Raw genomic sequence first — 22,881 nt, 5'->3', positions numbered from 1 at the left:
TTAGCAGGAAATCCATGTTACCAGCCCACAGCTAAATGCCAATACTCTTTCATCTCTCATTCCAAATTTAGCAGACTGACTCCTCTAACACTATTTCTTAAAAATAGGGCTGAAAGTATCAGCCCTTCCCCAATATTTCAGTAGCTTTTAATTCATGCAAATGTGGGGCGGGGAAACAGAATGAACAAACAAAACTAAAGAGTATGAATCTTGAGTACATACGAAAACAAGCTTTTGTATGAAAAATTTATAACGCTCTTGGAACTGTCCCAGATCTCCCATCTGCAGGTCCCATATTTGACCGCATGCTGCTGAGGCTCAATTCACCCTTGGAGTGGGTGAGTTGCGATTTGCCAACAGATAAGCACTTAAGAGTCAGCAGCTCTGCTGAGAATGGGCTCCAGGGACAGATTACCCAGGACGTATCTCCCCCCCCCCCCCCCCCGAGGCTGTGCGATTTATCTAGCATTACAGTGCTGCCCTAGTCCTTTTCTGGGTACACATGAATCACTGATTATATATTCTAATCACTGCCATTAACAGTTGACAATTAACCGTGGGATTGTACTCAGCAAGGTTAGACGTGACCTTCTAAGAAGTTTTCCATGCATGCTTAAATTACAAGATATGCCACGACCAGTGATTCAGAGCAGAGTGGGTGTTACCCAAAATAAAATAAAAATCAATTCCACATAGGTAAGGGGCCTAGCAGCACTGGGACCAAATCCCTTGGGTGACTCTTCCTGGCCTGCTTGTTTTACTGTCTCTGGCCGACTTGTTGCTCATCGACTTCTTACTCATGATGACCAAGCTCAAATTGGAATTGGGCTCAGTTAACAAAGCAATATCCCCTTAAAAATCAGAAAACAGGTCAGTAATTTTTAAGCCCCAAAGAGCTTTTTTCGACCTTCATTAGACACACTCAACAATTGTTATCAGGAGCATTATGGGGTTGGAATTCCCGCTATGAATCCCCATTAGCCTCAATCCCACCATATATTCTTAGCTGGCCGCTGCTGGAGCTATAGCTATTGTCCCCTGGCATTTGGGTCTTTGTTACACAGGCCAACTCTTCTACCATGAAGGGGAAATTGTTGTTGTTGTTGTTTACAACATTACAGTCATACCTCGGGTTGAAGTTGCTTCAGGTTGAGCGCTTTCGGGTTGCGCTCCGTGGCGAACCGGAAGTAACGGAACGCGTTACTTCTGGGTTTCGCTGCTCGGGCATGCGCAGATGGTCAAAAGGACGTCACGTGCATGCGCAGAAGCGGCGAATCACGTCCCGCGCACACGTGGGTTGCATTTGCTTCAGGATGCGAACGGGGCTCCGGAACGGATCCCGTTTGTATCCAGAGGTACCACTGTATGTATTTTCATGTTTTTATATTGTAAACCACTCCTGTGGTCTTTAGGTGAAGGGCGGTATGGAAATTAAACAAGCAGAATAGAAATAAACACTACCACAGCCAGGTAACAGTAGCAGCAGGACAAAAGGAACAGCCACAGGCAAGTGGGTCCCAAGGGAGTGAATGAATGTGTGTGTGTGTGTGTGTGTGTGTGTGTGTAGGATTGAGGAGCTCTGGAGGCTGAGATTCGGATTATGAATCAGTGAGATCTGTGATTCCTTGCCAAAGAACTGTGGACTTCAAAAGCATTGTGACTTGACATCCAGGCCTTTCATGAGGTAGTAGTGATGCTTTAGGCCCCTCGTATATGTCTGGCTTTCTCAAATTAAAGCCTGACCTACTTTTCTGCGTTGTTGCTCTTTGGTAAAGTCACGACCACATTCAACAGCAGCCTGCAGTCTTTGCTTGACTTCAAAAAGTTCTTGGCTGGGAACCTCTATGCATTTGAACTTTGCTGGGTTCCACTCCTGAAAATTGGTTCTTGCTCATGAATAACAGGGCCCCGATAGGTGATAACTACTGGATCAGCTTCTCACCTATGCCAGCAATTCACAGAAGCACTACCAGCCTCAGGAACCTGCAGCAACCTGTGAATATGAGTTTGGAGCTTTCTCAACCACTGCCTCGATTCCTAAAGCCATTGCGCTTTCTCTCCCTGAACTCTCATTCTCCTTGCCTTACTGACTGGCTACATGATTCAGACCTGCCCTTGAAGCCTGCTTCCTAGGCAGCCGCTGAATAGTTTCCCCTCTATAAAATGGTTCCTGGGATGCTAACTAGCATACAAACGCATTTAAGAAGTTCCCAATGCAATAATTTCAAAAAGCAAAGGAGCTTCAGAGTCTAGCCTGCTTTACCTTAACAAAAGTATGTTTGTGTTAGGTTCCTATCATGTATTAACATGTAACATGTATTTACCCCTTGAAAATGGAAGTCCCTGTGAGGTCTGGCAGGGTTTTTTTTTTTTTAGCAGTTCTGCACTTGTGACTTCAAATGCACTCAGAGACATGGGCTTATATCAAAACTGGGTCTTTTGTCTAGATAATAATAAAACAAAAAGAATGAATGACAGCAAGGTTGGAAATATGGAAACGCAAGGATGGCCAGAAGGCACAAAACAAAGCAAGAAGTATTAAAGCAGGGAGGAAGAAGGATAAAGCAAGAATGAAATCTGAAGTTGCAAGAGGGCCTATGGTACCTACTGGGAGAGAATGACTTCCTACTTTAAATAAATCCTAAGAAGCAGATGAGAATTTTTGTGAGTAGCGTCCAGTAGCTGCTGTCAGTCAGAAGGAAAGAGGCAGATCATACAATTCCAGGTAGGTTGTTGTCATGCCATGTGTGGCAGAAAGGGTAAAAATCCACTGAAAGGCTAGGAATCCACTGAGGTATCTTATTTGAGACTTGTCAAGGCAACTGCTCTGGGTAACGACACTTCTCAGGAATACTGTTTTGTCATAACTAATGAAGAACGCACCCCCAATGCGATCCTGTGGTGTGTTTTTAAGATTGTTCTTTCAAGTACATTAGTTGAGACTGATGGGGTATAATGAACTCACCGCGCTGCCTTGAAAAATCCAATTAGCTTGCAGAGTGCTATCTACATCCTTGATTGTGCATGTAACTTCAAATTCTTCACCTTCTTTGAGAAGTTGGTTGGTTTTGGATAAGGAGATGGCTGGAAGGGATTTGTGAACTGGAAAACAATTTAGATGTGCATTGTTTTTCATTACATGCAGTGCCTCCAAGAGAGAGGAGGGGAAAAAATCAAAAGTTATTAACCTCCTAATAAAATATTAGACCTCCTAGGGGTATTTTAAATTTCTGTAATGTATTTGAATTGTTCTTTCATGCCAAGTACATCTCTTAGTTAAAGTATGAAAACATTTATAGGCACTATATAGCATGCACAGATAAGCATACATAATATTTAATCCTGCAAAGACTGAAGCATAATCAGGAAACTCATTTCATGACTATTTTATAAGGTTACAACCCAAAAGCCTTTCCATCCACTGATGGAAGCTGAGTGTACCATCTGAAAGAAATAATTATCTAATTATTTTACCCTTGTTAACATGCAATCTTATATAAAGGTATACCAACTATAATGGCTGCCTGAGCTGCAGGAAGAAGTTTGTACACAATAATAGCAGTCATCAATATGGTTTTACTAGATATTCCAGTAAAGAGGAATTACCTGCCCTCACAACTAGTGTGATAAATTCTGACACCTTCTCCTCTCCATTTTGATACGCCACACACTGGTAACAACCAGAAAATGATCTCTGTACATTCTTTATGGTAATTCCTTTCTGAAGATCAGGAACTAACTCCATATTCCCAGGCAGAGGTTTCCCGTGACACCTTTTCAAAGTGAAACTTGAAATGTCTGGATCTGTCACTGGACATTGAATGAGAGCATCACTATCTTCCATCGCATATGTGACAGGCTCATGAAAAAACAGGACCGCTGGATCTGAAATGAAAACAAAAACATTTTTCCTGAAGACAATATATTAAATAATGATGATGATAACAACAACTACTACCATTCTTCTTCTTCTTCTTCTTCTTCTTCTTCTTCTTCTTCTTCTTCTTCTTCTTCTTCCTTTTATAATTTATATGCCCCCATCTGACTGGGTTGCCCCAGCCACTCTGGGCGGCTCCCAACAAAATATTAAAAACACAGTAAAACACAAATCTTCACACAAGTATGTCCCACCATCCAACAATTTATGCTGTTTCCGATTTTATTGTTTGGTTTTATTTATTTTTTAATTGTTGTAAACTGCTGTGATATATTTTGATACACTGGTGTATATAAATATTTCTGTAAATAAATATACCTCTTAATATCAAGTTTTCCAAGTGGTGTACAATGAGGTCAAAAAATAAACAGAATAGATAAAATCGGTTAAAATTAACCATAACATCGGAAAAGTTTGTTTAAAATCCCTGCTGGAACCTTAAAAAGTATTCAGATGGTACCTGAAGTGCAGTAGGGAGGGAGCTTGTCTGATCTCAGCAGAAAGGAAGTGTCTACTGTACTCCGTGACTAATGTTGGATACCACTCTGATCAAATTTGGAGCCAACCTTTTTGAGTAAGGCATCTTTTCTGCTTGTTGTGCACCTTGATTTAGGCTAAGAGGATTCAGTTTCAAGCAAACAATAGCCTGCCAGGTGCCAACGGGAATTTCACACGCAGCGCATAAAAGCAATAGCCACCCAGTGTTGTTTGCTCCCATCATCTGATACACAGGAGGTATATGTATTTCACCCGAACATTGAGAATTGATGAATATACTGAGTGAATAGTCTTGTGCTAGGGTTGGATTTTATTGTCTTGTGGTCCCCTGTAATTCTACTTGTTTGTGAAAGTGTGGACTTAGCCCTTTTACAAGCAGAGCTACAGACTCAGGCAGTCACAGAGTCTGAATTTTTTGGAACTATTGAAATGTCCCTTTTCTGAAATTTAGGCAATTAAAGAATTCTGTACTAAAGAACCCTTATCCATTTTTAATCATCATTATGATGCTTTCTTGCATAATTGAAAAACAAGAAAAAACTCCTCTGGGACTTATTTTTGCTGGGACTGTCCCCAAAACTTTATAAATTCACCTCCAAGTGTACCTCAGACATTTATGACTTGAAAATAACAGAATGAAAATTATGAGGATATTAACTAATGGGTTATCAGCTGAGTGGGTTCTAAGCCTCCATGAACATTGTTCCTGATTAGCCTTTCTCAACCTGTGGGGCCCCATATGTTGTTGAACAACAACGCCCATCATCCCTGACCACTGGCCCCAGTAAAAGGGGGGGGGTCTTTTACTACCCACTTCATCCTTTCCTCTTTACTCTTGTAAACATCTCATAGGTCTCTCTGATCTCTCTGCCTGTCTTAGATCTTGATGTCATTGGCTAATCAGTGCTCTGTTACAGTGGGCCTCTTACTGTCACATGTGGTACCCACACATCAGAAGCTGACTGTAATTGGCTCAATTTGTCCTAATATCTTCAAAGGCCTGCTAACTTTAAGACCAGACAGATTTGGGGGAAATGAGAAAAATCTCCCAAAAGCATCCAGAAAGAACTTCCGCAAAATTAAAGCCTTATAACACTCTGATTATGACGAGAGATTTTGAATTAAGTCTATAGATAGATTGGGTTTTTAGCCAGAAACAGACTTAGTTGTTGCTCACTATTGGCAAACTGTGAGGCCAAAGGAAATACTAAAATTGTCTCCTTCTGGAAACTGGTGAGGTATTTTTAAGTTTCCAGGAGAACAGAGCAAATTAAATGAATGGAATTACTTTAGCTATGCTTTCCAGCTCATCCTACTGTGTGTTAGCAAGCCCTAATGGGGGAAATAAGATCACAGAATGTCAGAATTCCTTTCATAGTACAATTTCCTTTTGTTTATTTAGATTTCAGTATGAAAGGGAGCCCACACAGTAAAATTCACACTTCAGTACATTACCATGAATAGCTTTTTCCATCTCATTCACAAACAGAAATTTCTATGGAAAGTGTTAGGAAATCCCTCCATAACAGAATAGAACCTTAATAGAAATTATTTTAACTGGTAGCAAAGGCTTATTCCATCTACTGCAATCCTCAAAACACCTTAACAGACATACTCCTCCCCTCCCAACACAATCCACAGGCTTGAGTCCACTCTGATTGGCACACAGCGCTTGCATGAGCAGGGTTCATTATTCCCATCAAAGGCTTTATGATGTATCTATATCCGTGTGCAGAACTGCCCCCTCCAGAAAACAGGGAAGCCACCTAATGCAGGAAGCATTCTGTGTTCATTTGGGAGTACTTTTTGAGGTAAAACGCTGAGAAAAGTTTGATTCTATGTTACTAATGTGGGGTGCCTATTGATTTCCTATCTGTGGATGGAACCTGCATCACACTGGTAGCATCTGCATGATGAAAACACATGGGACATATCAATGAGATGTAGCACCAACAGAAGAATTTCCCATATGATCTGTCCCAGTGATGCAGCAGCCACTCTACACTTACCACCTTGCTGAAGCTAAGCAGGTCTTAGTCTGGTCAGAGCTTGGATGAGAGACTTAATGGGAACCAAAGGCCAATTTGGGTTCCACAATGGAATAAATATGTATATAAATGTAAAAAAAAGGACAGACACTCCATACTCCCTGACTACCACCAAATAACAAACAGAACATTTTGCAAAGAAAATAAACTCTCAGTGACAGATGGGCAGCATAGATACATTTTCTTTCTGCGCAACTTCACAGAGCAGAAGAAATCAACAAATTGAAGGCCAAAAGTAATTCAAAGACATCAACCAATAGGTGAAGAGGAATTTTTCTGTTCAACTGAGCACACACAACGAAGCACCACAGAAAAGTCTTGCAGACAGTGGTGGGAATGGTACCAGAAATTCACTACTAAAAATGCTTCTAGGTTCACACATATTTCTTTCCATCACTTCATGTGATGTGAATGTACATATATGAATGTAGCATCACATATATGAATGTAGTATCATAGTTCTAATACCATTAATCAGATGTTTCGAACCATCTCACATTACAGAAGCAAAGTTTTCCCATGAAGTAAGTTCACACATTCAACTGCCCTTCAGGATTATTGGAAAATCAATTAATGAAAAAGTTAGTGATCTGTACACATGTGTGAACCAGTCCTTAAGTGTTACCAGAAGCAGATTATAAAAATTAGGGGAAACATGCACTTCGCTTTTGGCGGTGCTTCCATAAATCCCTTTAGTAAGATAAAGGACCACAGAAGAGCTGCCCAGAACACATTAGAAACTCATGCTCCAGATCCTCAGCTCCCCTTATTTCATGATATTCTAAAGATGTTTGGGGTTTACGTGGACATCTTTCCAATCAACATCAACAACAGGAACAATTGTGTCTCAAAGGGATCTTTCAGGCCCAGAACAAATCTCCAAACCAATGTTTCAAAATAGTGTTACTGGACCTCAAGTTTTACTGGAAGTTCAGTTCTGCTTCCAGTTTCAGCTCTGTGGCAACAGCCTTGGGCTACTCAGTAGTAAGGGGAAAGCATGCTGCTCAGATGTGCCTCTGATGACTATCATGCAGTATATACTGAGTTTTATCCTTCAAAAGTTTAAGCATTGATCATTGCTTTAAACCCTATAAATACCAAGGTCAAAACTATTGGGCAGGGTTCAGCAGTTTCCACCTGGACCTCAGTGTTTGTTCAGATGTACATCTTCAACACTAGATGGCTACAACCTTACTAGATCATACGCATGTGTGAATCAACCATCACAGGTATTTCACTGCCGAGATGAACTCCAGTACCTTTTGGTGTTACCTCCATTGCAATGGAGTCAGCTCCTTTTGACATCTAGTCAACAAAGTATACAGAAATCCCTAAAGTGGCTCACTTAAGGAAATCGGCAACACAGATACTTCTCCATAGACACTATGGGATTTCTCATCAAATGACAATGAGAAAAAACCTGATTATCCTGAAAGAGAGGAGACACAGCAGCAGCCACATGATCAGGAATGAATAATGAAGAGAGATACAAAGGACTCTGGCCCCCAACTGCAGGATACAATAATTTACTTGTGGTAGGTGATACTACAAGTAAGTTCTCTGATCCTACAGCTCAGGGATGGCTAAGCTGTGGCCCTCCAGATGTTGCTAGACAAGCTCCCTTACTATGAGCCATGTTGACTGAGGCTGCTGGAAGTTGCAGTTCAGAAACATGCTGAGGACCACAACTTGGCCTCTAGGTGGATCTTCACTGTCCAGTCCTGATACAGGTGGCTACATGGTTAGTTGAACTACATCTACTCTTCTTTTCCACCACTATGTACCTATGAACATACATACCTACCTAAACCATACAATCCACTTTTGAGGCCCAGATCTCAGCATTTGCGCTGAATGAAGAGAGTTGGATAACTACCGGGGAGACAGCTTTTTTGGTGGTGGTACCCTGGTTGTGGAACAGCCTTCCCAGGGCCAGTCACTATCTTTCAGACAGCAGGTGAAGACTTTTTGATTCACCTCATGTTGTCTGTTCCTCTCTGTTTTTAAATGTGTGTTTTGACTTAGCAGGTGGGGTGAGTTTTTGCTTTGCTGTTAAGCTTTTGATTTTCTTGACTTATTTTGCATTTTCATTGTTTCATTACTTATTTACTGTCGGTCATCAAGAGAACTTTATGTTACAGGGCAGCATACAAATGTCATAAGCAAACAAGCATAAACGAAACTGTGGAGCAGGATGGAACTAAAACTGATCCAACTGCTCCCAACCAGTATCTGAGCTCACTTTTTCCCTGCTGGAATAGATCCAGCCACCCATCTGGTTGCCAGGAAGCACAACAATTCAAATTGTCTATCTATTGAGCATGTCTGTTTGCAGGCCTCAAGAGCAAAAAGTCTACATTTTTTAATGTAAAAATGTGGGAGGGTTATTTTGTGTGTGTGTGGAGGGGAGGAATGCCCTTGTTTCATAGGAGGGGGAAGCCTGTGATAGGCAGATGCCCTGAATTTAGTATACATGCACCACAATCCCAAGCACATTTGCTCAGAAATCCTACCATGTTCAATGGGACATGCTCCCTAAAAAGAGTGTTTAGGATTGCAACCTAATAGGCTCATTTCAATATGCCCTTTGACATGGCCCTAAGTTCCCAGAAAGACAAACAAAGGTTTTATGCCACATCCATCTCTGGGATGCTTCTTGTTTGAGGGTAATGTGGTCTTAGATTAAGACTGCCCTGTCCTAGAATAATGGATAGCAAGTAGCCTACACCTAAGTTTCAGTGATAGTTTAACTGGTACACACCTAAGCATTTGTTCAGACAACCTTGTGGTGCAGCAGGTATCTGAAGGGTTCATCCGATACACTGGTTTCTTAGGGTGTGAAAACATCCCATCAAAAGCACCAATGTGATCAATATAAATGGAAGTACAAACCAAGTTTTCAGGTAAGGAGGAGGGGGGGAAAACAATAATATTTACCTTTAACAAAAACATAAATTGAGTTGTTCGATCTCTCTGTGTTTGTACATGTATATGTTCCTGTGTGGCTTGCTTCTGCTTTACTTATGTGTAACTCCTCCGTTTTTGAAATGAGGGGCTTTCCTGATGGGTCCGAACTCCGAAAATCCCAGGTCACAGTGCCACCATCACTACACAACAGCTTTAGCTCTTGTCCACTATTCACAACCAAAGTGGGAACTGCTGGAATAATAGAAGGTCTGGTACCACCTGCCAAAAATAAAATTTAGCATTTAGTGTTTCGTATATTTCCTTTCATTGGTCTTTAAAAAAAAAAAAAATCATGTTGCACAAGCCTACGTCAGTTTGATTTGTAGTTTAACTTCTTTTCAAAACACAATTCAAGTAGTACCTCATGGCTGATGACTGAAATTTCTTGGCTGCTAAACCAGGCTGTTTTTGGTGCTCCCACGGCGGGTGGGGGGTGGGGGCAGCATGAAGACAGTCCCTGATATATCAGGTGTGGAAAGGAAGTATCTTATTTTGGGGTGGGATTAAATCTTTTCGGACAAGGCAAAAATTTCAGCATGAGTCTTCATTAGCAAACAGATGCCCCGAGGTTACATCACAACATAGTACCATTACTCCGGACATTATGCTGAAAAAGGAAAAGATGGCTGCCATCATGGGCTGCCCATGGGGGCAGCCATCTTCTTTTCCATTCAGGTCTGTGGTAATGATCTTTTTTCACGATGTAGTTATTCCCACTGTGCATCTGTTTACTAATGAAGATGAATGTTGCTCGGCTGAACAATCTTGCCAAAAGTTAAAGCTGCAGAAAAATCTGCTGTTGGTTTAAAAAACTGAAAAGAAACTTATCGTCCGCTGCTTCATCTGGACGGTATCTCCCTTGCCACAAAATAATGAGAATCTCTCCCTTACACTGAAATGTTTTAGAAAGTGCCTTCCCACCTTCACTGTGAAGGTGAGGAAGGACTTTTAGTATAGCTTGATTTTTTTCTCCAGCTCCTCCTTCAAGGCCAGGTTGTTAAAAATCCAGAAAAATAAACAATTATGAGCTCCAACAGATTTAGTCACATCAGCACCATATATTTAAAGCACATGGCATCCCATAAATAACCCTGGGAACTGTACTTTGCACCTAAGAGTGACAATACTCAGCACCTTTAACAAACTACAATTCCCAGAATTCTTTGGGGGGAAGCAATGTGTTTTAAATGTATGATGTGAATCTGAAGGAAAACTGACCTTTTATTAAGCCTTGCTAGTCTTATGTACAATTAAGAGGACTTATCTATAAAGACATCCAAATTATTGTTCTTTCATCCAGTCTTTCTTTATCTGAATATGGAAGAGTGGTATGTGTCCCTCAAGGTTTTACCTTCGGATTATGCCTACATGCTAACAAAGGAGGAAGAAATCTAGCTTTCCAGCTTCCTCTTCTGGCATTTGCACAGGAAGAGAACATCTGTAAGATATCCTCTCTGATGCTGTGTGGCTCTTTTTCCTTGCCCTACCCAGAGAGGTCAGCGATTGAACCGGGTACCTTTCGAATTCAAAGCATACGCTCTCCTACTAAGCTACAGCTCTGAATCAAAGGGAGTTAAATTAATTCTGGCCATCTTGGGGAGGTCTAAGTTCAGGTACCTGAGTTCAGCTAAAGGTGTATGTCTTATCACAGTTAAGCCACACAAACAGTGTATGTTCCCTAGAAGGGGATGCTATGGGAATTCTTTTCTTTTCTTTTCTTTTCTTTTCAAGAGATAGTTTAAATCTGACAGCTTATGTATTAGCGTTTGCTTATGATTTGTAGATGCCCACAAAGTTTAACAAACAAACAAAACCAGTGTAGCCCCATTTGGCTTACAGTGTGCTCATTTGATACCGACGGTAAGAACAATTCAATTAATTAATTATTGGGAAAAATTGGTTTTTATCAGCATTAGGGACAATGCCATCGGCTCAGCCTGCAAATGAAGTTTGCATGGATTAAAGGGCAGTACCAAATTTATTTAACCAGCAACTTTAGCAGCTCTTAGAAGTACAATGGATTAAGAGGGTGTCAGATAAACACTTCAGCTAGTGAGAAATCCAAAGGTACTTAAATGCAGATGATAAGGAAGAGAGAAGGTCAGATTCTCTAATCAACCCAATCAATAGAGACCCCTCCCAATCAACAAAGATTGGGGGGCCAAACTACGTGTTACACTTAACGTGTAGCATGCTGCTATGTCTCTATTTTTTCCTTAAATCAATTACAGTTGCTTGGGGAGGGAGGGATTGTGACAAAAATAACAGCATGCAGGGATGGTAAGACTTCTTCCCTCTTCTGTCCTCAACCCAACCCCAACCCCACTCCCCCAAAATATTCCTACTGGCACCCCAATGGGGTGACTTTGGAGGATTTTGGTTAGGGAGTAAAGGGGAAAACCACCTCTCCCTGTGTGTTTCGAACCCCCTCCCCCCAAAAAACCCCCACCTCCATGGCTGTAATTAAGCATGCAACATATTTTGACCTTAAGTGTGGTATACTGAGTAGCATGTTGGATAGGACTAGGTTTTAAATTTTTGCTGAGTCATAAAGTTCATGGAGCCAAGTAAATACACTCAATAACACATGTGGAATAGCTCCATTACCATAGCTACAATGGGGTGTGTGTGTTATGAACCAATGGCAGATCTTGGGGAGCGCCTGGTATTGCAATCTCTCCCTAATATTTAGAGAGGCTGAGAGCTGGACCATAAAGAAGGCTGATTGCCGAAGAATTGATGCTTTTGAATTATGGTGCTGGAGGAGACTCTTGAGAGTCCCCATGGACTGCAAGAAGATCAAACCTATCCATTCTTAAGGAAATCAGTCCTGAGTGCTCACATGAAGGACAGATCGTGAAGCTGAGGCGCCAATACCTCATGAGAAGAGAAGACTCCCTGGAAAAGACCCTGATGTTGGGAAAGATTGAGGGCACAAGGAGAAGGGGACGACAGAGGACGAGATGGTTGGACAGTGTTCTCGAGGCTACCAGCATGATTTTGACCAAGCTGCGGGAGGCGGTGGAGGACAGGGGTGCCTGGTGTGCTCTGGTCCATGGGGTCACGAAGAGTCAGACACGGCTAAACGACTAAACAACAACAACCAGCCTTTTTCCATAGGCAACTTCAACAACAACTACAGTGGAACCTTGGTTCTCGAACGCAATCCGTTCTGGAAGCCCGTTCAACTTCCGAAATGTTCGAAAACAAGGCACGGCTTCCGATTGGTGCAGGCGCTCTGTAAACAATAGCCGATGAACCGCATTGGACGTTCAGGTTCCGAAAAACGTTCGAAAACCAGAACACTTACTTCTGGGCTTTCGGCATTCGGGAGCTGAAATGTTTGAGTGCCAAGTTTTTAAGGGAGCGCTATATATATGTGACACGAAAGATGGGAAAGTATGTATCACTCTTATTATTTCTATATTCATTTTAAACTCTTTTATTCTTTGGAGAAAGTTTAACAGAAGCACATGCACACACTAAAACATTTTTAAACCCCCCCCTCCAAAAAAATACACATATTTGCTTTTATGTCCATGCATGCGTTCCTTTTATTTGCTTGCTTTGGCATCCCATAGGGAACAATAGCTTTCTTTCACTCTGTGCAGCCATGTAATTTCCAAGTCATACAATCAAAGGCTTCTGTTTGGCTTACAATGAATCTTCTCTTCTAAGCCACCATACACCTCTAACAAGGTGCCCAGCATACGTCCCCCTGACAAGAATGAATACAGTGGTGCCTCGCAAGACGAAATTAATTCGTTCCGCAATTCTCTTCGTCTTGCGGTTTTTTCGTCTTGCGATGCACGGTTTCCCATAGGAATGCATTGAAAATCAATTAATGCGTTCCTAGGGAAACCACCTTCAGACCAGGTCCGGGGACAGTCTGTCCCCGGACCTCTTCTGAAGGCTGGGGGGGGGGGGGGACAAGGGCTTTTCTTCCCACCCCCAGCATTTTAAAAAACCCTGGGACAGCGGAGGACTTCTCCGCTGTGCGGGGCTATCTTAAAATGCTGGCGAGCGGCATTTTAAAATCGCTCCGGACAGCGGAGGACTTCTCCGCTGTCCGGGGCGATTTAAAAGCCCCTGGGAAGGCAGGCAGGGGGGACAAAGACTTTCGCCCCCTGCCCGCCTTCAGAAGGTGTTCCCGCCCCCCGCCCCACTTCGGAACAGCTTTCCGAAGTGGGGCGGATGGGGCAGGTGTCCCGCCCCCCCCGCCCCACTTCGGAACAGTTTTCCGAAGTGGGGCGGCGGGGCCAGGTGTTCCCGCCCCCCCTCCCCACTTCGGAACAGCTTTCCGAAGTGGGGCGGCGGGGCCAGGTGTCCCCGCCCCCCGCCCCACTTCGGAACAGCTTTCCGAAGTGGGGCGGCGGGGCCAGGTGTCCCCGCCCCCCCGCCCCACTTCGGAACAGCTTTCCGAAGTGGGGCGGCGGGGCCAGGTGTCCCCGCCCCCCCGCCCCACTTCGGAACAGCTTTCCGAAGTGGGGCGGCGGGGCCGGGTGTTCCCGCCCCACTTCGGAACAGCTTTCCGAAGTGGGGCGGCGGGGCCGGGTGTTCCCGCCCCCCCCCCCACTTCGGAACAGTTTTCCGAAGTGGGGCGGCGGGGCCAGGTGTTCCCGCCCCCCCTCCCCACTTCGGAACAGCTTTCCGAAGTGGGGCGGCGGGGCCAGGTGTCCCCGCCCCCCCCGCCCCACTTCGGAACAGCTTTCCGAAGTGGGGCGGCGGGGCCGGGTGTTCCCGCCCCACTTCGGAACAGCTTTCCGAAGTGGGGCGGCGGGGCCGGGTGTTCCCGCCCCACTTCGGAACAGCTTTCCGAAGTGGGGCGGCGGGGCCGGGTGTTACCGCCCCCCCCCACTTCGGAACAGCTTTCCGAAGTGGGGCGGCGGGGGCGGGTGTCCCCGCCTGCCCGCCCCACTTCGGAACAGCTTTCCGAAGTGGGGCGGCGGGGGCAGGTGTTCCCCCGAGCGCTTCTAAAGGCGGGCGGCTGGGAGGGAATCCCTTGGCCCCCCGCTGGACTTCCCGAAGCTCTTTTGAAGTCCGGCGGGGGTCCAAGGGATTCCTTCCCAGCCGCCCACGTTTAAAAGCACTCCGGGGAAAGCAGCGCACTTCGCTGCTTTGCCCGGAATGCTTTTAAATGCGGGCGGCTGGGGGGGGAATCCCTTGGCCCCCCGCTGGACTTCCCGAAGCTCTTTTGAAGTCCCGCGGGGGTCCAAGGGATTCCTTCCCAGCGGATCTCTCTGCCAGCAGCGGCAGCTCTGCCGCTGCTGGCGGAGACTTGCCGGCATCCCGAAGCCTGTGCGCAGCGCGCCCAGGCTTCGCGGATCTCTCTGCCAGCAGCGGCAGCTCTGCCGCTGCTGGCGGAGACTTGCCGGCATCCCGAAGCCTGTGCGCAGCGCGCCCAGGCTTCGCGGATCTCTCTGCCAGCAGCGGCAGCTCTGCCGCTGCTGGCGGAGACTTGCCGGCATCCCGAAGCCTGTGCGCAGCGCGCCCAGGCTTCGCGGATCTCTCTGCCAGCAGCGGCAGCTCTGCCGCTGCTGGCGGAGACTTGCCGGCATCCCGAAGCCTGTGCGCAGCGCGCCCAGGCTTCGCGGATCTCTCTGCCAGCAGCGGCAGCTCTGCCGCTGCTGGCGGAGACTTGCCGGCATCCCGAAGCCTGTGCGCAGCGCGCCCAGGCTTCGCGGATCTCTCTGCCAGCAGCGGCAGCTCTGCCGCTGCTGGCGGAGACTTGCCGGCATCCCGAAGCCTGTGCGCAGCGCGCCCAGGCTTCGCGGATCTCTCTGCCAGCAGCGGCAGCTCTGCCGCTGCTGGCGGAGACTTGCCGGCATCCCGAAGCCTGTGCGCAGCGCGCCCAGGCTTCGCGGATCTCTCTGCCAGCAGCGGCAGCTCTGCCGCTGCTGGCGGAGACTTGCCGGCATGCCGAAGCCTGTGCGCAGCGCGCCCAGGCTTCGCGGATCTCTCTGCCAGCAGCGGCAGCTCTGCCGCTGCTGGCGGAGACTTGCCGGCATCCCGAAGCCTGCGCGCAGCGCGCCCAGGCTTCGCGGATCTCTCTGCCAGCAGCGGCAGCTCTGCCGCTGCTGGCGGAGACTTGCCGGCATGCCGAAGCCTGCGCGCAGCGCGCCCAGGCTTCGCGGATCTCTCCTGCCTTCAAAAGCCGTCCGGGATAGCAGGAAGCGCTTCCCTGCTATCCCGGACTGCTTTTAAAATGCTGGCCCTGGGGAGCAAAGCCTTTTGGCCCCCGCCAGCCTTCCTGGACCTCTTCTGAAGGCCGGAGGGGGGGGGAAAGGCTTTGCTCCCCACCGCTAGCATTTAAAAGAGGTCCCCGGAGATTTCCCTATGGGCTTTCGTCTTGCGAAGCAAGCCCATAGGGGAATTCGTCTTGCGAGGCAAATCGCGGACGAAAAAACCTTTCGTCTAGCGAGTTTTTTGTCTTGCGAGGCATTCGTCTTGCGGGGCACTACTGTACAAAGTCACAGGACCGAGAGCAGCATTTGCAGTTCATCATGTGCCCATTTATGATTCCCAAGAAGAGACAGCAACAAAAACCACTTTGTGGTATTAAAAGAAACACACACCGCACATCATGGGGAACATAGGAAGCCTCCTTATACTGAGTCAGACCAGTGGTCCATCTAGCTCACTAATGTCGAAAGACAGATGCTGTACCACAGAGCTACGGACCTTCAAAATGGCACAAATCACACTTGCGTTCATTGGAACACAATGTCTGACCCACCAAGCTGAACAAAGACATGCAAGTGACCTGACAAGTGTCTGTCAGCTCTCCTGCTTTCGATGTTACAGGCAAACCGCTGCACATTCAATGGGTGGCCATTCAACTTGGGGTTATTCACTTTAATAAACACCCCCTCCCAGATGAATCACTTTGCTTTCCCCCTTCATCGGCCACCTTGTTTTAGAGGTAGGGTGATTATGCCCAGTTTGGGAGCCAAAGTTCAAAACAGGGTGAAAGCAGTCCAGCCCTAGCTCAAATATAAGCTTGGCCTTGGACATAGAAGGACCCAAACATTTCTAACCCCCAGCCCAGCAGGACCGATCACACACAATGCTCCTGTTCCAACAGCCCCCAAAATGCAAAACCAAGTACTGGCCCAATAGAGAAAGATGGCTGTAGAGGTGAAAAGTCCTCCAGATGACTCAAGAGAAACAAGCACACCCCACAATATGATGAAGACTAGAAAATGCGGCACAGGATCACCAATAAACATATTGCACATCTGCTATGATACAGACAATATGCAACCTGGGCAGAGGAATGGTATCTTCGAATGAAAATGCAGTGTAATTATTAAACCATGGCAATATAGAAGAAGAGTTTGGATTTGATATCCCGCTTTATCACTACCCGAAGGAGTCTCAAAGCGGCTAACATTCTCTTTTCCCTTCCTCCCCTACAACAAACACTCTGTGAGGTGAGTGAAGCTGAGAGACTTCAGAGAAGTGTGACTAGCCCAAGGTCACCCAGCAGCTGCATGTGGAAGAGCGGAGACGTGAACCTGGTTCCCCAGATTACGAATCTACCGCTCTTAACCACTGCATCACACTGGCTCTGAGTGCAGTGCAGTGCAGTGAAGAGGAGTAATAGGGAGTAATAGGGCCGCAATCCCACATGGGGCTTAAAAACTGTACGGAAACCAGCAGAACTTGAGTGCATATACAGTAAATGCCTGTAGCCATACAGACCACATAGAGGAATCTTCCACTTATGGACCTCCAATGCCAAAAAGGAAGAGAACACAATGTGATTGAATAAGAAAAGTAATTGTCATCAGGGCACTCACCACAATAGTTTGCTGATGGCCTCATCACATTGTTCCATGATCTCAAGAGCCATTTACTACCCCAACTGATACTGGTGACATCAGCTCCTTGCCCATGGGAATGTGCATCCTTAGACAACAGGGAGTTAACTATCCTGAAGAACCATCGGTGGTACCAGCTCTTGCTGTGGGATTGCAGCTTTGGCTGCTGCAGTACCTCAGAACTGCGATAGGAGCATTTACTATATTAAATAGCACTTCACTATTGAAAAACAGCACGCTGGATATCAGGAACAAAATTCCCTTTTTAATCAACATTGAGATTTCTTGCTGTAGAGCAGGGGTGGAGAGCGGATGCTGACCTCCCCCCACTCCTGTGGGCCACTTTGACAGGTGGTCAGGGCAGGTAAAAAAGAAGAAGTGGAGTTTGCAGGTCAACCCTCACTTTCAACAGAGCTTGTGTTGAGTGTCAAATTTAAAAGACACCCAATGCAAGCCCTGTTTGCACACTCCTGATTGTACCTTTGCAGCCACAACTTTACCTGCCGCACACCTGGCATCATATATGGCATCAGGTGCAGGGAAGGTGGCCAAAACTTTGGGGCAATGCCTTATGGGCCAAATTAGGAGCCCTGCTGGGCCAGACTGGACTTGTGGGTCAGGGCTTCCCCAAAACTGCTGCACAGTTTCTAATCCGGTGACACTTTTTGATTTTGCCCGAGTTCTTTTAAGACTACACAGAACAGGCAAGTAAGTAAGGCAAAGCCAGTCCTTTTGTTAGGTCTCCTATTAGTCCTCCATCAACCATGAAACCCTAAAGCTGGGTAGCTCAAAATTCAGGGCTGTATCCCATCTTCACGGCAAGCAGCTCTGTCAGGCCCACACAAGCAAAGGGAACACAACAGTTCCTCAAAGGCCGCTGGCCTGCTTCATGTGGGAAGGCAAATCACCCCTATAGCCCTGCCCTACAATGGGGAGACCCAGCAAGACACAGCCTAAGCTTCCCCCAGATTGGGGAGGGGTGGGATACCACAAAAGTACTTCACTTCACTGCTCACACCAACATTATAAAATAGCACGGAAGCTGCTCAGCTACACGGATGTCTTTCAGCCAAGCTTTTGAGCTCCCCGTGACTTGACTGCTGTCATCCTCTGCTCCACAACTGACACCTGTGGTGCATTTTGCACATGGCTAACCAAGAACAATGTTATCAGAGGCGATTATCACCTGCATTTCTCATTCGAGTCAATGAGGGGCTACAGAAAGTTCAGGTCCCTGTTGTTCCTGCTTGGATTCGCAACACCAGGGGGAAAACAACAATGACCACAATACCTACTCGTTGTTTACAGTGGCAGATATGTACCTCCCCAAGGTCTCCCTGCAGAACAAAGCACTTTGTTGCCACAATTAAACACAACTGACACCATAGCCTAGCAAGGCTTAATAAAAACAGGTCAATCATCCTTCAGTTACAGTTCCTGAGCTAAATATCCCAAAGGTTTTCAGATCAATAGTGGTTTCTTTGGAAAGTCTTAAAACTGGGGGAAGATAGAGAGACAGGATTAACAGTGACTCTGTTGTTTACCAAATGGGTTGTTTGCACCATCTGTGGAGATAATGTGATAATGATAATCTCCTTCTCTCTTTTAACATTAATCCTTTTATCTTTAAAAACTCTGAAAAGCAACAAGCCAAAATGCAAAGGGCCTGAGGAGGGTAGCTGGGAGAATCAAGGTTTACCTCAGAAAGTACAAGGTTTTTTTTAAAAAAAATTTAAGTAAAATAAATGTGATGGTTCTTGCAGGAGACATCCCTTACAGTGTTTGTTGGAAGAGCTGTAACTCAGTGGAAGAGCATCAAATTTGTACGCAGAACGTCCCACGTTCAATTCATGGCATCACCAAGAAAGTCTGGAAAGGGTTCCCTGCCTAAAGCCATGGAGAGCCGCTTTTGCCAGTCAGTGACAGGCAATATGGAGTTAGATGGACCTATGCCAGTTTCTAGTGTTCCTATGATGAAAAAATCATTCTCCCAGGGCATGGTGGATGAGATGTGGTCCATGAGGGAGTTTTAATGCAGCCACCAAAGCAAGGAGGTCGAAGGGGCAGGCCGAAAGAGGGCGAGTATGGCCACGTTGCTACATAAGGGACACAAAGCACCCAGAATAAAAAGGACAGGAGGTAGGTGAATGGGAGAACCGACTCCACCGAAATGCAGCTGAGGTTGTGTGCCAGTGTCTGTGATGTGAGAGCTGCCATGGCCAAGCCAGGATCATTTTTCACTTGCACCAGAAAGTCCTCAGCTGTAGACAGAGAAGACTTCCATAGCCCTGTTAGCGATTTTAATTCAGTGCACGCATATATGTTTATATAAATGTGGTCACAAAAGGCACACAAAGCACTCAAATGTCTTTCAATCCTCATGTACTGCATATTCGGAGTGGGGAGGGGGGAAACCAACCCTATAGCAAACCTGGAGGAATAGAAAAGGTACAAGAATTGGCAGTTATTTAGCCAAGGGATAGAATAACAAAAATGGATGCCGAATTGGTTCAACAAGCCTTCCCACACCCATGACATAACTTGAACATTGCGGCCGCTATATTTGGCTGAGGATTCTTCTATCTGCCCCTACTGAGAGGAGCTTACAGTGAAGTGAGAAAATTTAATGTGCTCAACTTTATGCTCATTATAGACAACAACTTGTAGTGGACACAACTCAATTAAATGTGGCGTGCGGAAGGTTTGCTTGCGCTTTTAATAGTATTGGTTTAAAACTGCTTTTAGCTGCTTCGTCCGCTGGTTTTATTTTGCGGTTTTTACTGATGTTTAGTGTTGATACTGAATTTACTATTTTTATTATGATTAGTTTGAAAGTCGCCTTGAGGGTATTCGTGTCAAAAACGGATATACGTAAGCAGTAACAGGTAACAGGATGTGAAAGAAAACGCAAAAGTAGATCTATATTTGGCTAGAGCTCATGAATTGGAAGTAAAGATGAAGCTTTGAATCAAAATGTGAGTTAGATTGATTTCAGGGCCATATTTATTGACTAGACAATCCATGCTAGATCTGCAACAAAAGGTTGCAGTGGAGCCTCACCTTCTGGCAGGAATGTTCCTGTTCTGGGTTCCTTCCAGACAGGATACTTAAAAAAGCTCAAGGAGACCAAAGTACCCACATCCACACATATACACCTGTTTTTACCCTCTCCAATTGACCTGAATGAATATGCTAAACTCTCTTGATTTTTCCACCCCAGACAGAGGGGGGAGGGAGGATTTCCCCATTTGTCCCCACCCACCAAAAAAAAACCTACTTCTGCAAACCTCAGGTACTCCCAAACTTGCATCTCTCTTGTTTCTCAGAGTCCCCATTTTGGCCCCGTTGACAATTTCTATCTGAGTATTGTAGTGGGTTTTTGCAGCACGACCCCCCATGCATTTTGCTCAATCAAAATGTCGCCTACTGAGAACACGTGGAAATTTTTGATTTCATATAAACCTACAAAATTAATGCTACTTTCTGGAATATACTCAGTTTTGTTCCAGATGAATAAAACTGCTAATCAACTAATTGTTCCCCCTCTTAATTTCCTTCCCAAACACTGTACATTTACATATGCAAAACATAAAATAATTAAGTTGCAACAATTAAAACAGATCAAAACTTACACTAATGGAAAATTCATCATTCAAATGTGTTGAGTTCTTACTTTTTCATTCACTGTAACCTTTACAGGACAATTTGCTTAATGGTTTTGCATTCCCACTCTAGCCCTCAACTTATCTTTGGAGGCACTTTCTAAAAGCGCATTATCTCTTTACTTTTTTTATTTGAAAGAAGTGTTTATTGTAATGTGCCACAAGGGTGTGAGATGATGTTTTCTAGATTTCTTTAAGAAAGTAGCATCAATAAAAGGAAAGGAAATCTGGAGAGCCCCAAAGCTTTCCTCCCCCATAGCACCATTTGAATCACCAGCCATTTAGAAAACACCAAATTCAACTGAAGTGCAGCTTTCTTGGTTATATGAATGCTAATTATTTCAAGGGCTGGCAGCAATTTAATCAAGATATTGAAGTTTCATTAAAGATATTCCGATAGTCTCCTAGATAAAGCCTTTACAAAAAGGAAAAAAAAATAGCAATAACTACATAATTATTCTACTGTTGCTATTTTGTTATCTCTGGGTTTTTCCCTCTGCAATATATCTCATTTTGAGAAAAATGCAACAATGAATAAAACATGCAGATTAAAATAATCTACACAACTAAACTGAGGGTGAAAGAAAGTTAATATTATATCTCAACTCTAGTTGACAGTGGCTGGCCTCAAAAGGGCCTCCTACGTCTTTAATACCTGCATGGACATTTAGGGAGTGCAGAAGTAGGTAGCCATTTTAGAGTCTGTGTGGACATCAGAGTCCAAGAACCCTTCAATCTGCAGTACAGAATGGCTGGCCAAAATGGGTTTCCAACTATGTAACAGTCACAGTCTGAGTAGTGTTGGACACAACCTCTAATTACTTTACGATCTTCTTTATTTTTTGCAGGAGTAAGGGATTGCTCAGTTTGCCAACCCCAATTTCCAGACATAGCAGTAGCCGTGATGACAGGACTTTCTAATAACTTTATGTTCGATTTAGAGAGAACTCTTACTACTTATAGCAAGTCCATACAGCTTGTTACCCAAAGCAATCTGGCCCCAATTATGCCATCAGATCACCAGGGACTTGACAGACCTCCTGTTCTTGCTGCCTATCTGAAACTGCAAAACAACACAGAACAAAAACAGTCATACAGTAGGTTGCAACTGGCTTAGCTGGTTACAAGTTGTGAAAGTCTGATTGATAAGGTCCTTGAACACACAGTAAAATGTTTGCTTTGGCCCATATGCCTGATTCCCTTCAAATAGGATTTCATATCTGAATGGTTTTCCGTTGTAAATAATTTTAAACGTTTTTTGGAAAAAAGAAACAAACGGTTTCAATCTTGTCTTTTAAAATAAAATTCCATATTCAGGATGTTTATATTTCCGGTTATTTGTGGATGTGGAGAATAACCTGTCTGTAAACAGTTCTCTCTTACATAATCAACGAAGGAGTGGGATGAACACCAATCCACATGCCAGTTGCACAATATGTAGGCGCCATTTTGGTTCCGATTGCTCTAAAATTTCACTGAAATAGCAGAGATCAGAATCCAGCCTTTGTCTGCGAAGTGCAACTGAGGAAAACGTAATTCAAACGCTGTTTGAGCCAACTATTGAGGACATCTTCTTTGCGGGGATTTTCTCCTGTCACGTAGTCAAAGGCTACACTCTTTTAGTCTGGGAAACTGACAAGTCATTATTTTGGGAAATGAACAAGGCAGTTCATGGCTCACTCCCAATCTCACCACAACATCTGCAATCTCACCACACTCAGTAGTTTAAACAATAAATACATTGTGGGGCTTGTTTTCTAGGCATAAACTAAAGTAAACCTGGAACATGACTGTCTCTATAGTGATGATGTGGCCAGCTGGAGCACTGATAGCAATTTAACTTCTTGACCAGGCAGTAAATGTAAAAAGAATTTTCTAAGCCCACACTTTTTATGGAAGCCCCCAAATTGCCTTCCTTATTTTCTGTTTGAAAGCACCCACATTAA

At 44.9% G+C, this 22,881-nt stretch overlaps 1 protein-coding gene across 2 annotated transcripts in view; it reads right to left on the bottom strand.

Moving 5' to 3' along the window:
* The window catches only part of KIT (KIT proto-oncogene, receptor tyrosine kinase), a 78,214-nt gene that overhangs the window by 34,865 nt on the left and 20,468 nt on the right, over window positions 1-22,881 (bottom strand). Inside the window, exons 2-4 of one of the 2 annotated variants that reach the window (XM_028744001.2) lie at window positions 9,421-9,669; window positions 3,607-3,885; window positions 2,966-3,102 (exon numbers count right to left, since the gene is read on the bottom strand). In XM_028744001.2, the coding sequence (XP_028599834.2) occupies window positions 2,966-3,102; window positions 3,607-3,885; window positions 9,421-9,669 (665 nt within the window). The remainder of the gene's footprint in view (window positions 1-2,965; window positions 3,103-3,606; window positions 3,886-9,420; window positions 9,670-22,881) is intronic. The other variant, XM_028744002.2, reaches the window with a different exon arrangement.

The sequence above is a fragment of the Podarcis muralis genome, chromosome 9 (assembly GCF_964188315.1).
Source record: "Podarcis muralis chromosome 9, rPodMur119.hap1.1, whole genome shotgun sequence".
NCBI lineage: Eukaryota > Metazoa > Chordata > Lepidosauria > Squamata > Lacertidae > Podarcis > Podarcis muralis.
Note: the sequence above shows the minus strand (reverse complement) of the source record. Positions and strands in the feature narration are given on the sequence as shown.